The sequence below is a fragment of the Nipponia nippon genome, unplaced genomic scaffold, assembly GCF_047370975.1.
Source record: "Nipponia nippon isolate SJK-2023a ecotype South Korea unplaced genomic scaffold, ASM4737097v1 scaffold_4, whole genome shotgun sequence".
Classification (NCBI taxonomy): Eukaryota; Metazoa; Chordata; class Aves; order Pelecaniformes; family Threskiornithidae; genus Nipponia; species Nipponia nippon.
Window position 1 is genome coordinate 116,852,489 of NW_028262358.1, and position 14,957 is coordinate 116,867,445.

The window sequence follows — 14,957 nt, forward strand, 5'->3', positions numbered from 1 at the left end:
TTCCAATGTAGATATCAAGCCTGGGGGGAAAAAAAAAAACAACACAAAATGAAACAAACAAAAACCATACAACTCTTGAGCAAACCAAAGACCTACCAAAAACCCCACGCTGTGTCAGAAAAGGCATAATTCTTTCACTGGCTGAAACGGCGTAAACTGCAAAGAAATTCTGTAACAAAGGCACAAACAGAAAAAAAGCTCTTCTCTCCTTCCAGAAAAAGGCAAGAAAGCTCCAGAATCCAATTGGCCCTGACAGATTGTCTGGTCACGCCTTTGTTTTTCCTCCCCCCACCCCACCCCTTCCCCATAGTAGCAAAACTTCAGACAAGAGGGACACACTATATTCCACCATGCATAAATGCCCATGGTTAAGGCACACTGCAAGGAAGTGGTACACGTTTTTTAAACTCACTCACACTGCAAGAATCCGTTTCTGACTGCTCTAACTGTAAGATTATTGTATTACAGCTGGTATCACCGCTGTGATTTGAGTATGAAAAAATGTGGATCTTAGTGCCTTTAAAAAAGCAATGGTAGCACTCTGCCTTCAGGAGTTTTGGACTGTAGTCAGAACAGGACTGACTTCAGCCTAAATTACAGGGAAAAACATAGCCATACTCCATATCCCTTTGTAATATTTAGTACATATAAGCTCAAGACTGCTCCTTACCTAGTACCTGCTAGTACCTGAGTCTTCCAAATTGCTGTTCTGAGGCAGCACTCTCCCTTCACTCTGTAGAGGATGCCAAGATGCCTACCTTGGGTTCTAGATTTCAGTCTGAGGTTTTAATCTTGCAAGAATGTAACTTCTTTAAAAGATTTGGTCTTATCTTTCCTCTCTATAAAGAAGTCCATTCTTACATAACTCTGCCTAATGAGGCTAATGGAGTTTCTATAGATGTGAAATCTGATCATCTAACACTGAGTAAAACTACACAAATACATTTAGTCAGAGCTTCAAAACACCTTAGACAAGGGAAAATTTCCATATTACAAGGTTTTCATCAGTCTATTACTATGCTAAGTATACTGGTATTCTATCTTTTTTATTAGAAGTGACACAAGTGTGCTCAGATGTTTTGCAAGGATTTCCAAAGTCTTTAGATACACTGGATGTCCATCTCCTTAAAACAGTTATCTTGCAATAAGATGTATATTCAAGGAAATATAAATTTAGAATAGTCTTAAAAGACAGCCCATTTAAGCCCAATGAGTACAACAATACAAAACACAGTATCTGCAGGTAAACAGTCATATGGAGGAAAAAAAAAAAAGTGTGGCATATACTAAGCTGCTAAATTACTTACCGTTCCAGACTTCTTATGTCACAGACTCATTTACTTGTAAGACTTCAGAAGCTTGCTGAAGTTTGCACCTTCTGTAAGAGGTACTTGGTGAGGGTGAGATGTTTTCTGTGGGAAGGCCTTCTGGAGGAGCTGCCTAAAGAGAAGTATGTATGTCTAAACCCTGAAGCATACTGCTGTTACCTGGGGGGGGGGGGGGAAGAAAAGCTGAAACAGGCTTAATAGCATGTTGGGGGGGGGTGTGTGCATAGAATAGAATCATAGAATCGTTAAGGTTGGAAAAGACCCTTAAGATCATCGAGTCCGACCATTAACCTATCGCTGCCAAGTCCACCACTAAACCATGTCCCTAAGCACCACGTCTAGCCTTCCTTTAAATACCTCCAGGGATGGAGACTCAACCACTTTCCTGGGCAGCCTGTTCCAATGCCTGACTACCCTTTCGGTGAAGAAGTTTTTTTCTAATATCCAACCTAAACCTCCCCGGTACAGCTTGAGGCCATCTCCTGTGTCTGTGTAAGTTCAAAATGGGAAGACTGGGGTATAGAGGGAATGCACAGGACATTACTGCATTACATTGTGGAAGAAAGTAAACAACCTTATAGTTCAGAATAAGTACGTCTTCTTATTTACTCTTAAAGAAGTAAACAGACTAGGCAAAACTCTGTCTTCCAAAGTAACCTGCCAGTAGTGGAATCATGTTGTCCAACGTAAGAATGCAAGAATAAACCAGACATTTTGTCCAGAAATATAAAGCTAAAAGTATCAGGGATACCCCTGTACAACCTTTCTTCTGAGTAGCTTACAAAAAAGCTTAAACATGACAAACATGACTGCTTACCTACAAAATTAAATTAAGAACTCCTGTAAATTTTAGGGTTAATTCAAGTAGGTACAATATCACTTTAAACTTATATTATCCAGACTTCAATGTAATAGCTGTATTTGGAAATGACTACTATCTCTAAGAATTGCAAAAGCAACTTTTCTCTCTCCCAACTTTGCAAAGTATAGCTATGATGAAGCAATCCTGACCAGTGGAAAAAAAAAACGTAAAAATTGAATGTAAACCCTTAGAAACTATTATGCACATATGAACTCATTCCCAAGAGTAAAATCAGTTATAAATAAACCAGCATCTGTTGATATTTGTAGGACTATGCTTCACACCAAGTTTCCTTATTGTGACCACCTCACTAAGGGTATATTCTTAGTAAAAAAAAAAGAAACCAAAAAACCACCCCCAGACTTGCATACAAAAGCAAGGGGAGCAGCTCTTAGCACCCAGTTAAGATGTACTCCTCCCAGCCTGGAGAATTTCTTCCTGATGATGGGAAAGAATAAGAGCTCTCAAATCCTGTTTAGATAGCTCCAGAAAATTCAGTGACCCACTGGCACCTTTTACAAAGCTTAGAGACCACCTTATCAATAACAGACAGCTACAAAGTGCAAACATAAAGGAAAAAAAAACAACAAAACAAAACAAACAAACAAAAACCCCTAACCCACCAAACAAAAAAAGCCCAACTCCAAAAGAAAAACTAGACAGGTTACCCGCAGGCAGAAAGGCGGGACACTGGCCCCAGCCCGAGCGCTTCACCCGCCTGCCCTCAGCCCAAGATGGAGGCGGCACCTCTGCCACTGGGCCGTGCCGATTGGCTGGTCGCTCCCGCCAATCAACCTCAAGGCCCATCCGCCACCGAAGAGGCGTTTAAGTCTCCGTAGTGTTGCAGCGCGTGCGCCTTGCCTGGCAGCGTGTGGGAGCGGGGCTCCGTGCCGCCATTTTGTCAGTGCGGGGCGAGCGGTGGTGGTGGGTGGTTGGTTGTTGGGTGGGAGTCGGGGTGCTGTAAAAAATACCGTGCTCTGGCAGTTACGGCTCTCACATGTCGCTTTCGCGCTTGTGAGTGGTAAAGAAGCTGCTTCTGGAGGCTGGCGGTCATCGCTTTCGAGTCTCGCCTGGGGGCGGTAGCGTCTGCCCGCCGGTCTGTGCCTTGTCGAGCCCGGCTTTGCGCTCTGCTCCTCAGGTGAGCGCTGCTTGGGGCGTTAGACAGCCCCGGTCAGGGCTGCTGGTTTGGGGGGCAGCGCAGATGCCTTAAGCTGTCGCTTGTCCCCTGTATTTGATTGCATTTAAAAGCCCTTTTATTATGCTATAAGTTTGTGTGGTAGTAGTGCATCATAGAGTGTAGATTTTGGTGGCTGACGGATTGCAAACAAAAATAAATGTGTGATGCCTTTTGCTTAGCATGTAGGTGGTAGGTTATGTGTGTAGTGTTCTTCTGACTGGTGTGTTTTTTGAACTGCAGTGAAGAAAGAATGGCCTTACCATGGTGTTAGGCAGGTGGATTTAGTTTTGTGATTTTGTTTTTTGAAATCTTAACATTGTAATTAAACTGGGTATGAGGAACTCTTCCAGGGTGTGGTTGTTGGGCAGGAAGAAGATTTAGAGAAGTAGTACAAGAATTTTGTTTACATATATTTTTCTCATGATTTTTCTGTCATCTTTCCTTGTAGAGAGATGCAGAGTTTTTAATAAGAAGGCCAAGTTTTCTAAAGGTGTGTTCTGAATGAATAAATCCTAACTGGCATATAGGTGAGTAAAAAGCAAAAGGTCATTTTTTAAACTGTAGAAATGTGACGATATCAGTGTGATGCTGTTATTTGGGCTGTGACAGTGGACAAGCGAATGTTGACGCACAGATTGTTTTCATTTGTTATGTGTTTCTGCAAACAGGAGTTTGTTTCAATGAGAAAAACCAAAAAGTGCCCAAAGCATCAGTGGTGCACCTTCAAAAGTCTGATTCTCTCTAACAATCAGGTGTTTCTTTTAGGCAGACAGAACCCTTTCCTGAAGTTTGTTTTCTTTAATTAAAAAAAAAAGCCAGAATTTAGCTTTCTGTTTTATTACCAGAAGAAGTGAAAAAAGGGGGCTTGTTTAAGAAGGTATTTGTCAGATCTGGATTTGGTACTGCTTTTACTGGGAGGCTTTTTTGGGTGGCTGGTGGTGGGGGTTTTTTTGTTTGTTTGTTTTCTGAGAAGTCCTGTATCTTTCCTCCTCCTGCTGGAGATGTTCTGGTAAGCTTTGCTGTAGGAGTGCTTATTTTTTTTATTAATTTTTGGTTTTTGTGGAACTAGAATGATAGGAATCAGTATTTACTCTGAATCAGATTGTATGATCACTAGCTACTTCATGTATGCTTGTGATAAAAACTACTGTGTGTTGTGGTTTAACCCCAGTTGGCAACTAAGCACCAAACAGCCGCTTGCTCCTCCTCCTCCAGTCCCCTTGGGATGGGGAAGAGAATTGGAAAAAAAAAACAAACCCAAACAAATAGGTAAACCCTATGGGTGGGAGTAAAGACAATTTAATAGGACAGCAGAGGAAGAGACAATAATAAAGATAAAAGAATATGCAAAATAAGTGATGCACAATGCAATTGCTCACCACCTGCTGACTGATGCCCAGCCCGTCCCTGAGCATCGATCACTGCCCCCCAGCCAGCTCACCCCAGTTTATATGCTGAGTATGATGTCATATGGTATGGAATAGCCCTTTGGCCAGTCTGGATCAGCTGTCCTGGCTGTCCCCCTCCCAGCTTCTTGTGCACCTGGTATAGCGTTGGAAGCTGAAAAGTCCATGACTAGTGTAAGCAGTAGTTAGCAACAACTAAAACATCAGTGCTATCAACATTATTCTCATACTAAATCCAAAACACAGCACTACACCAGCTACTAGGAAGAAAATTAACTGTATCCCAGCTGAAACCAGGACATCGTGGCAGTTCTGTTGAAGATTTTTTTGCAGGCTGAGAAAGATCTTGCACTAATAACTTTCAGTTGAAACTGAAAGTTCCACGTTCAGCTTTACATAAAAATTCATAAATCAAGCATATGCTTTGTCCAGTCTATCCTTGTGTGTTTATCCACTGTCTTTGCATTTGACAGATGTGGTACGCCCCTAGTTACTTTGTTAGAACAGCGGTTTATTTCATAGAATTGCTTGACTAAATTATGGGCATGTACAGCATTTTTAAAAAATATGAAATCACAGATCCATTGACAGATTTGAATGGAAGTGAAAGCTGATCTTGAAGACCAGATTATAGATAAAGGTCAGAGAAGTATCTGAAGGGTTTGAAAATACTTAAACTGTCAGAATCGGAGTGTTGAGACAGTACAAAACATACCTGGGACATTGTTAGTTGATGGGCAATGCAGAAATATTGGACATAGATAATGTGTTCTGTATGTCCTTACAATTATGAAAACTTAAAATACGCTACAGTTATACCTGATAGTGTATAGACAGCCAGATCAAGTAAACAATAAAGCACAGAGCTGTAAGATGTCATTAATTTGAAGAAGTGATTTACACAGAAAAAGCAGGGTGAGTAGGAGAGGAGTCCCTGGTCATTCACATATTAAAAAGAAAGAGAGAAACAGAATGGAAATACTGTCACAGGTAAACTCTCCTTGGAACTGCAAGTGCAGTGCAATGAAACACTCAATTGGATCTCCTTTGGTGAGATTTGCAGTTAAATTTACTGGATGTAAGTAATATTTGTAAGATGAGCAGAAATTGTATAAATGACATGAATTGCTTTCCACTCTTCTTTTCTTTGAGCAGAAATACTTTTCTTTGAGAAGAAATAGTTATCTTCCTGGATGTCTGTCCTGTCCTGCATCCCTGCATGTCTGTGTTGTGGTGTTGTGCGCGCCCCCCCCCCCCGAGTTTTCTGATACAATCTTTAATTCTCTGTGTTATCCTGGGAACAGCTTTCTGATTACGAATTATTCTCAAGCGATAAAATTAGTATAGCCACAAGAGCAAGTACAGGGGTACTTTTTTTTTTTTTTTCAAATGTCATCTGAACATGTCTTCACCAAGAGAATTGTGTCAAGTGTATCCCGGTTGCATAAAACATGACATTGTTAAATGTTTAGTATATGTTTTAACCAGAAGTGTGATAATATGCTATTAAAGCATTTTGAAAACAAATTTAATGTAAGGAATTAGTTGACAAAGAAAAAATATGGAAAATTATCAGGCTGATGTTACTCCTTTTCTTTGCAGACAGAATGGAATCTCTGACTCCCTCACCAAGCATAGTAGATATGAATCTGAAGATAACTCACGTAGAATGCCATCCTGAATGCTTGGTTGTAGTGTTCCAGGGTCAATACAAGGCAGGATGTGAGCTTGACTATTACATACTACAAAATGAAATACAACGTGTATTCAAAGTAAAAGATAATGTTTACGTTGGTGGATCTTGTTTGGTGGAAGACACAGAAGGAAAATGGCATAGAGGAAGAGTTCTGGAAAAGAGAGAGAATATGTGTGAGGCTTTTCTTATGGACACTGGGCAAGTGCTAGCGGTTGAGGAAACACATCTTGCTTCTGCTTGCGATGAATTGTTTCAGCTGCCTCCAAAGGTGGTTTTGGGTGTTTTTGCAAGCATACTTCCTCTTGGAGAAAAATGGGGTCCAAAAGCCATTAACTATTTTTCATCTCTGGTAGGATTACAGATTGCAGGTCATGTGAAAGCTGTTATACCATACCAACTGTTTATTCTAGAAGTACCAAAGATCATTAGTGATGTTCTTGAACTGCAGTTAGGAAAATCTATTGATGGAGATTCATTTTGTCTTATTGTAGATACGTTAAGAGCGTTTCCTCAAGAAATGCTTTGTAAGAGAGTGCCACAGTTGTTGCAACAGAAGTATCCAGTCAAGGAGTTGCTTACTTTCAGTGATTCTGAGAAACCAACAGATTTTTGGCCAGTTCCAGATGATCTCTTTCCACGTGTACCTGTTGGCAGTAAAGAAAATGTAAAAATAACTGTTGCAGTAAGCCCAAATAAATTTTACTGTCAGATACAGAAATGGCAGAAAGAGCTGGAAGATTTGACAGGAGCTATGCATTTGTACTATGAAGCTATCAGTACAGAAAATAACAAATCTTTTGATAGTTTAGGGCTACTCTGTGCTGCCAAAAGGCAAAATGGACAATGGCATAGAGGAGTGATAAAACAGCTGCTCTCTGACCGTGTGGAAGTCTGGTTTATGGATTTTGGCAATATTGAAGCTGTGCCATCTAGTTGTGTTCAGAAACTTAAAGTAGAGTTCATGGCATTACCAATGACTTCATTTCCATGTGCGCTGTCTTGTTTTGGTAGTCAGGATGAAACAGTAATAAAAATTCAGCTGAAAGAACTTATACAGGCCTTGATAGGACAGACTTCTGTATGTGTCCATGTTGATTTATTCAATGACATTAAACGCTTATATTATGTTACGCTGCAAAATCAAAATCTTGGAATTAATGTTAAGCATCCGGAAAACCTGAACAAGGCAGCTGCAGCATGTGTCTCGCTTTTGGAGACAAAAATCACAAGTATTGCTGTAAACTACAAACCATGTGATGAGAGATACAATTCATTTAAGAACTGTACTGGAAGTAAACATACAAAAAACTGCTTACCTGAATGGGATATTTCTTTGTTAAGCCGCTGCAAAAGGGTAGAAATGCAAATTAATTCTTTCCATGCTGCTTTTGTGGTATATGTCATAAATCCATCTGACTTCTGGATTCAAACATGTGAATATCAGAATGAATTTCAAGCCTTGATGAAAAATATTGCAGATGCATATAACCAATGTGGAGCTGATGAAATGGTCCTTAAAAACCCAGAACCTGGATTGCTGTGCTGTGCCCGGTATAGCAAAGACATGCATTATTATCGGGCTGTTGTCATTGAAGTGCTTCATGTAAATATTACTGTCTATTTTTTGGACTATGGAAATACAGATACAGTACCCTATTATGATGTGAAAACATTGCTTCCTGAGTTCTCTGATTTACCAGCTTTAGCTGTGTGTTGTGCACTTGCTTGTACGTTTCCTGTTGATGATGTGTGGGTTAAAAAGGAAACGGATTTCTTCAAAGAGGTTGTGTTTGACAAACTACTCCTGCTTCATGTCATTGGAAAGCAAAACAACAAGTATATTGTTAATGCTCAGTATAAGAATGATTTGCAGCAAGGAGATGTTGCCACGTGTATGGTTCAAGCTGGATATGCTGAACATTGGGAAAAGACACCAGATTCTGTTCTAAATTCAGCAAAAAAAAGTCAAGCCCTGAATCGCCACAAATTAAAAAAAAAAAAAATAAAAGCACAGAGCACCTGTAATATTCATAAAAATAAGGTACCTGGAGATAGAGAGATATTTCAGAAGGGAAAATCATTAAGTGTGCCTTCAGTGCTGAAAGAATCTGTTGTGCTGTCCTGTTTTGGAAAAGGTGCTATCTCTAAAAGCTGTAAATCAGTACATGAGAAGAAATTCTTCTATAGAGAGTTCGTGTTTAAACCAGGAGCTGTTTTTGAAGTCGTGTGTTCTTACATTGTTTCACCAGCAGATTTTTCATGTCAGTTGCGAAGTAAACTGCCAGAGCTAAATAACTTAATGGAACAAATTCAGACTTACTATAAAGAGCATACCAGCCCTTACAAAACTGGACAGGTTGCCTGTGTTGTTAAATGTCCCAAAGATGGGAAGTGGTACAGAGCAACTGTTCTGCAGCAAGTATCCACAAACGAAGTTGATGTCGTTTTTGTAGACTATGGTTATCGGGAAAGAGTTCTACTTAAAGATCTTCAAGCTGTTCTTCCAGATTTCCTTACTCTGGAAAGTCAAGCATTTCGATGTGGACTTAAAAATGTACCCTCACAGATTGACTCACTTAATTGGTCTGAAGAAGTGCGTATACATTTTGAAGACTTCATTTCTGCTTGTAGAGGACCACTGACTTGCATCATTTATGCTCTTATTCTTGTAAGCCCCAACTGTTTATGCAATATAGTTGACTTACAGACTCCATTTATTAGTGCAGAGGAGTTCCTCAGAGAACATGGTCTTACCCAGTCTGAACATATTGATTTGAGAAACCTTGCATCTTTGGGTTCTCTGTACAGTTTTTGCTACTCATCTTTTAATATAAAAACTGGAAGTGAGGAGGAAGTTTATATAACTCACATACATAGTCCTTCAAAATTCTATTGTCAGCTTAATCGAAACACTGCAACTATAGAGGCGTTGATGAAGAAGGTTAGTGTCATAAGTAAAATGTCAAATAATGTGAAATATGATACCACCGATACGCGATTATGTATAGCCAGGTATTTTGAAGATGGTCTCTTTTATAGAGCTTTGGCTTTTCCTGTGGAATCTACATCCTATTTATGTGTTGACTTTGTGGATTTTGGAAATAAGCATATGGTAGAGAGAGACCAGTTGATGCCTATTCCAGACTCTGCCACTGACCTAATGTTCACACCCATGCAAGCTATTAAATGCTGTCTGTCAGATCTTAGGGAGACAAAAATTCCAGCAGGAGTTACTAGATGGTTTGAGGAAACATTCCTTGGTAAACTGCTGAAGGCTATAGTTGTATCCCGTGAATCAGATGGACAGATTGTTGTGGAGTTGTATGATGGACAGCTCAAAGTAAGTCAGAAAATTAAAGAAAAAATATTGGAAGAATTGGCACCAAAAAATTATACGGAACAATTTGTTGGAAGTAATGGAGGAGTGATATATCACATGGAAGATGGCAAAGAAATCAATAAAGTAACAGTTAAAAATCCTGAAAGAGTTAAATTGAAAGCTGAAGTGAAATGCCGAGTATATGACAAGTATTATCAGACAGATATTGGACACAATTTTGGAGGTGAAGAGCAAACTGCATGTTGCACACAAAAGTTGTACAGTGGGTCCTCAATACCGCTAACTTTACAGGATAGTCAAGAACCAGGTTTGGGAAATACTGTCAGTGCTGTTCTGGAGCACAGAGTGGAACCTCTGGTTGGAGAGCCTTCTCTTCACTCACTCTCTCATCCTACTTTAAATTCAGAGGAAACAACTGTAAATGCTCTCTCTGAATCTCATAATGAAAGACTAAATTATACAGGTCAGCAGGAAAGGAGTAATGAAAATATACCTAAATTAATCAGTCTTCCTCAACGTGATATTCGGGTGAATTCTGAAGTAGCAGGCTATATTTCTCATATGAATAGTCCATCAAGTTTCTATGTTCAGCTTGCAGAGGATGAAAACTTAATAATACAACTAGCAGAAGAATTAAATGAAAGCATGGTGAATATAGGTCATGAAAATTCCTTAGATGAGCTCATGGTAGGGGATCTCATTGTAGCAGAGCATGACAGTGATTGTTTTTACTGTAGAGCAGTTATTAAAACTCTGCAATTGGGAAACTCCTTTGAGGTAGAGTTCATTGACTATGGTAATGCAGCAGTTGTAAGTCCTTCAAAAATCTTCACAATTCAGAAAAAGTTTTTAACTTTGCCGAGGCTCAGTGTTCATTGTTTCCTTAGCAGAGTAAAAAGTGTTCCTGATGAAAGCTGGACTAATGAAAGTACTTCCTATTTTCTAAGCGAAATAAATAACAAGCCAGTTGCTTGCAAGTTCTTACAGCAACATGGAGAGCAGTGGGAAATAGATGTAATTTGTGATGGAAAGTCTATGTCTAATGACCTTCTGCAGAAAAAAGGCAGCACAAGGTGGCAGAACACACCAATGCATTATCAGGAAAATAGGCTAAAACAAATTCTGGTTAAAAATGGTAATCCTCAAGAGAGAAAATCTAGGAATAGTTTAGGTGGTCAAAGTAAAACTAAGCCTATTAGGATGAAAAATACTTCCAAAACACCCTTAAATGTCCTTCCTCAAGATCTAAATTCGGGACAGGTAGAAGGCGCAGAAGTAATTAATATTTCAGAGAGTGGAGAATTTCATGTACAGTTACTTAGAAATTTGCAAATATTGCGTGAGTTAAACATAATGCTTGTCAAAGAAGCACAAAGAAGTGATTTTCTTAGGGTGGATGACATTGAAGAAGGATTGGAATGCATGACAAAATCTGAAAGGAACTTGAAGTGGTATCGATCAAAAGTGATAAAGAAATTTGTCAGGGAAAAGTTAATGCTAGTTTTTTTCATGGATTATGGCAAGTGTGAGATGGTCTCCTTAAATAGTGCAAAGATGCTCAGTGACAAGATTAAAAGTATTCCTAAACAAGCTGTGGTTTGTAAATGGGTTTGGTTTAAAAAAATGAAGAAAATTCAATTTGTCCATGTAGTAAATGCACTCCTGGATCATGAAATAAGGATCTTGTTTTTGAGATATTTGGAATCCTCTCATATCTGGGAAGTAGATATTTTAATAGGGGAAATTCTGCTTCAGGAGTATTTGAACCAGATCTTAAGTCATTGTCGGACTATTGTTGGACCAGAAAAATCCAATAATACAAAGTGTAAGGAGTTTGATACATCATTCAAGATAAATTCAATCACATGGATGCTGCTGCAGAGTGGCAGAAGGTATCCTGGGTTTGCAACTGCAGTTACTGATCCTTCGAACTTCTGCATCCAGTTTGAAGTCTTATTTGATTGCATGAAAAACTTGTCTTTGCTGCTCTCTGACCTTCCTGACGACTTGCCAGCTTTGCCAAAAGAACTAGTGGCTCCTGGTGCTAGCTGCTTGATCAAGTTTGGACTGGACAAACAGTGGAACAGGGCAGAAGTTAGTGAAGTGACAAGTCAGTCTGTTGTTCTTAAGTTTATTGATTATGGCTTTCTGAAGAGCATCCCTTACTCTGATATCCATAAACTTAAAGTTATTCCAGAAAGTCTGTCTTATTTACCATGCTTGGTGCATTCTTGCTCTTTACATGATACAGTTCCTGCCAAGGGGGAATACTGGAGTGATGAAGCTAAACTTCTGTTTCAGAAGCTTCTTAGTAAACCAAGTCTGATATTTCATTTTAAACACTATGGCTCTGACATGAAATTAGAGGTGGATGTTCTGTATGAGGAGAACAGTCTAGCTCATGTTTTAATTGCTGCCGGCCATGCAGTCTACTCTAGAAGTAGGTGCTGCCTCATTCCAGTTGGCAGAATTAAATCAGAAGGAACAGATTTGCAGCCTAAGTGTCCGAATTCTAGTTACTGTGCTTCCGTTTGTGAACCAGATTATAATTATGATGAAAACTCTTATTTTGCTGACAGAAATAAAGCAAAGAAGTGAAACAAAAAAAGTATCCAAAGCATAGCACTATCTGTGATAAAGTTTCAGATAAGGAAATCTGGTAAAGTGGGTGCTAGAATATCATTAACAAAGGATCTGAGTTCATATAACACTGAAAGAAAAGAAAAACTGCAATAAGTGGGCAATATTGTGAAGAAGTTGTTTTTTTCCAGCATTATGATGATAAAGGTAAAATGGCCTTAATACCGAGTAAATCTGCCACCAGAAGTGCTGGTTGAGACTTGTGATTCTGATGTTCCACACTCTAGAAAGACAGTGTGAAGATACTATCAAAAGAATTATTTGAATAATAAGTAGACTGCAGTTAGGAAAGCGCTTCTTCAGTGCATTAAAAAAAGATACAGATACTATACTTGGCGTTTTTTTTTCCTCCAGGATCTCTTGTTATATTTATTTAGACAATCATGTTTTTGGCAAACCTTTCTGTCAGAATGCTTTTACAATTTATGTGTGTGTATATATATATATATAAAACTTCATTTGCAGTAACATCTGATTTACAGTGGTGGTGTCTCCTTGGTTTGGATGCTCAGAAAACAAAGATGCCAAGCATATTCTTCTCTGTGTTTCTAATTCCAAAGTTCGCGTGTGAATTATTTTTCTCTTGTTAGGAGAAAGTTTACTAACAGTAAGCCAAAAACTTGGATCCCCATTTATGGGAGAGACACCCATTAAGCTGTTCTCAGTTAGCTCTTGGTGTATAGATGCCATTGACCTGTCTCAAGGTTCTCTTGGTATCTGAGTTGCATCAGAGTTGGGGTCATTCTCTGTGCTGAGTGTGGTGTTCCCCTGATTTTTCCCCTCCATCCTCCCCACCCACCTGTCAAAATGAAGAGAGGAAGTTTTCTCCATGCACTTAGTCTGTTTGTATCTTGAAGGGAAACATTCAGAGCCTTTTCCTTTTTTCTTCTTTGTAGGAGGAGGAAATTTCAGGAAAACTGAAAAGTGATGATATGCTGTATACACCTTAGAACTTTTTTTTGTTTGTTTTCTTCAGTAACGATTCTGAAATAATAAGAATTTATCAGGTGTTTCTCTGATTTTTTTTTTTTATATTTAATTTTTTTCCCCTGCCTCTTTCCTTAGTTGTTTGGACAAAGGTAAAGGTTGAAGAGGCCTAAACTGTGAGGCGTTTTCTTTGTATGCCCTGTGATTATTTGAATTTAAATGAAAACATCCCTAATGATAGACAATACATCGAATGCATCTTTAGATGCAAATAAGATCTAAGAACACTTCCCTGCCCTTACCCCCCCCCCGCCCCCGATATCATGATGTATTTAATTTCTGTGAAAACTTGAAAGCTTTAAACTTTATCTGGAAAACAGAATTTAATTTTTTTTAAAAGAGAGACATGTCCAGGAAATTAGAATAAATCAGAGATAAGACAATGCCAGTTGATCTTTACAAAGTTAACTCTGCTGGTGCATTATTCAAAAAGCATGCAAATATTTTCAGCATATAAGCAACAGATGCCCATTAGTAACAAATTACAATACGTATAAGATAAAATTTCTTAAGTAAATATTAGCTAAAGTATCAGAAGTGTTATGTTAATGTGTTCATTAAATAGAGGGTTGTTCTGTAACCATTTGTGATTGCTAACTGTTTTCTTTATATTGCACAATTTTATTATATTGCAGAATTTGACTTAACTGGCATGTTCTTTGTCAATAATTTGACATACTGCTTGCTCTTACAATAAAATGCAGAGGTTGTGTTGTGCACCATTACTCATGTTGAGTGATAGCTTTACATTTACTTCACTGGGCTATGTTAGTTGTAGTGCCCAGTAATACTTAATTTTCACATAGAGGCACTGACACTTAAGGATTAATTAACACTGATTCTAACTTCGGGCTATCATTCAGTTGGAACAGCAGGTGCTTGGGTGTCTTGTCTTTTTAAAGATCATCTGGATACCCTAAATGCTAGTCCTGTTGATGTAGTATTAATACACAACTTGCATATTTAATTTAGATTTTTTTTTTTTTGCTAATGTAAAGTATATTGTGCTTTAACTTGCATGTAGTTGTAGAACACTGCTGACCTAAGGTTATAAAATGGAGCCTAGAAGTGACGCATGATTAAGAAGAAATAAACAGCTGCATGTGTACTATTTTTATGTTGTGCAAATTACAAATGTTAGATTTATTTGCAAGAATGTGTGTTTTATTTCCAATTCATAATGTCTAGCTTGTGATAGTAATTCCTTTTCTGAAGGTCTGATACCCAAAGTGCTTAAGGTAAAAACTAGATAATTGAAACTATTTTCAGGATTACGCTGCACCTGTACATATAGAGAAGGTCTTTTGTTGCCATTGTTGATACGGATTTTCAGAAGTGCCTTATAAGATTACGTTACAATTGTTAGCTGAAGTTGCTGGGACGTGGCTGTGGATTTTATTCCCATTCTTCCTTCTTTGGGTGTGTACTTCCCCTGCCCCCAACCTCAGCTGTAACACCATTTTTCTTGTAAGTAGGAGAGGCTATACTTGTAACCTAGTTGCAAGAAACTGTCATTTATTT

At 38.6% G+C, this 14,957-nt stretch overlaps 1 protein-coding gene across 1 annotated transcript; it reads left to right on the plus strand.

The window, feature by feature from the left end:
- Window positions 1-3,176: 3,176 nt before the first annotated feature.
- TDRD15 (tudor domain containing 15) lies at window positions 3,177-12,780 on the plus strand. The gene is made up of 3 exons (XM_087775689.1): window positions 3,177-3,328; window positions 3,816-3,894; window positions 6,376-12,780. Exon 3 carries the CDS (start codon window positions 6,381-6,383, stop codon window positions 12,405-12,407), a length of 6,027 nt encoding a protein of 2,008 aa, XP_087631815.1. The 5' UTR covers window positions 3,177-3,328; window positions 3,816-3,894; window positions 6,376-6,380; the 3' UTR covers window positions 12,408-12,780.
- Window positions 12,781-14,957: the final 2,177 nt, after the last annotated feature.

Excerpts from the sequence above, each read along its gene's own strand:
- TDRD15 (XM_087775689.1), top strand. The coding sequence starts at position 6,381 with ATGGAATCTCTGACTCCCTCACCAAGCATAGTAGATATGAATCTGAAG.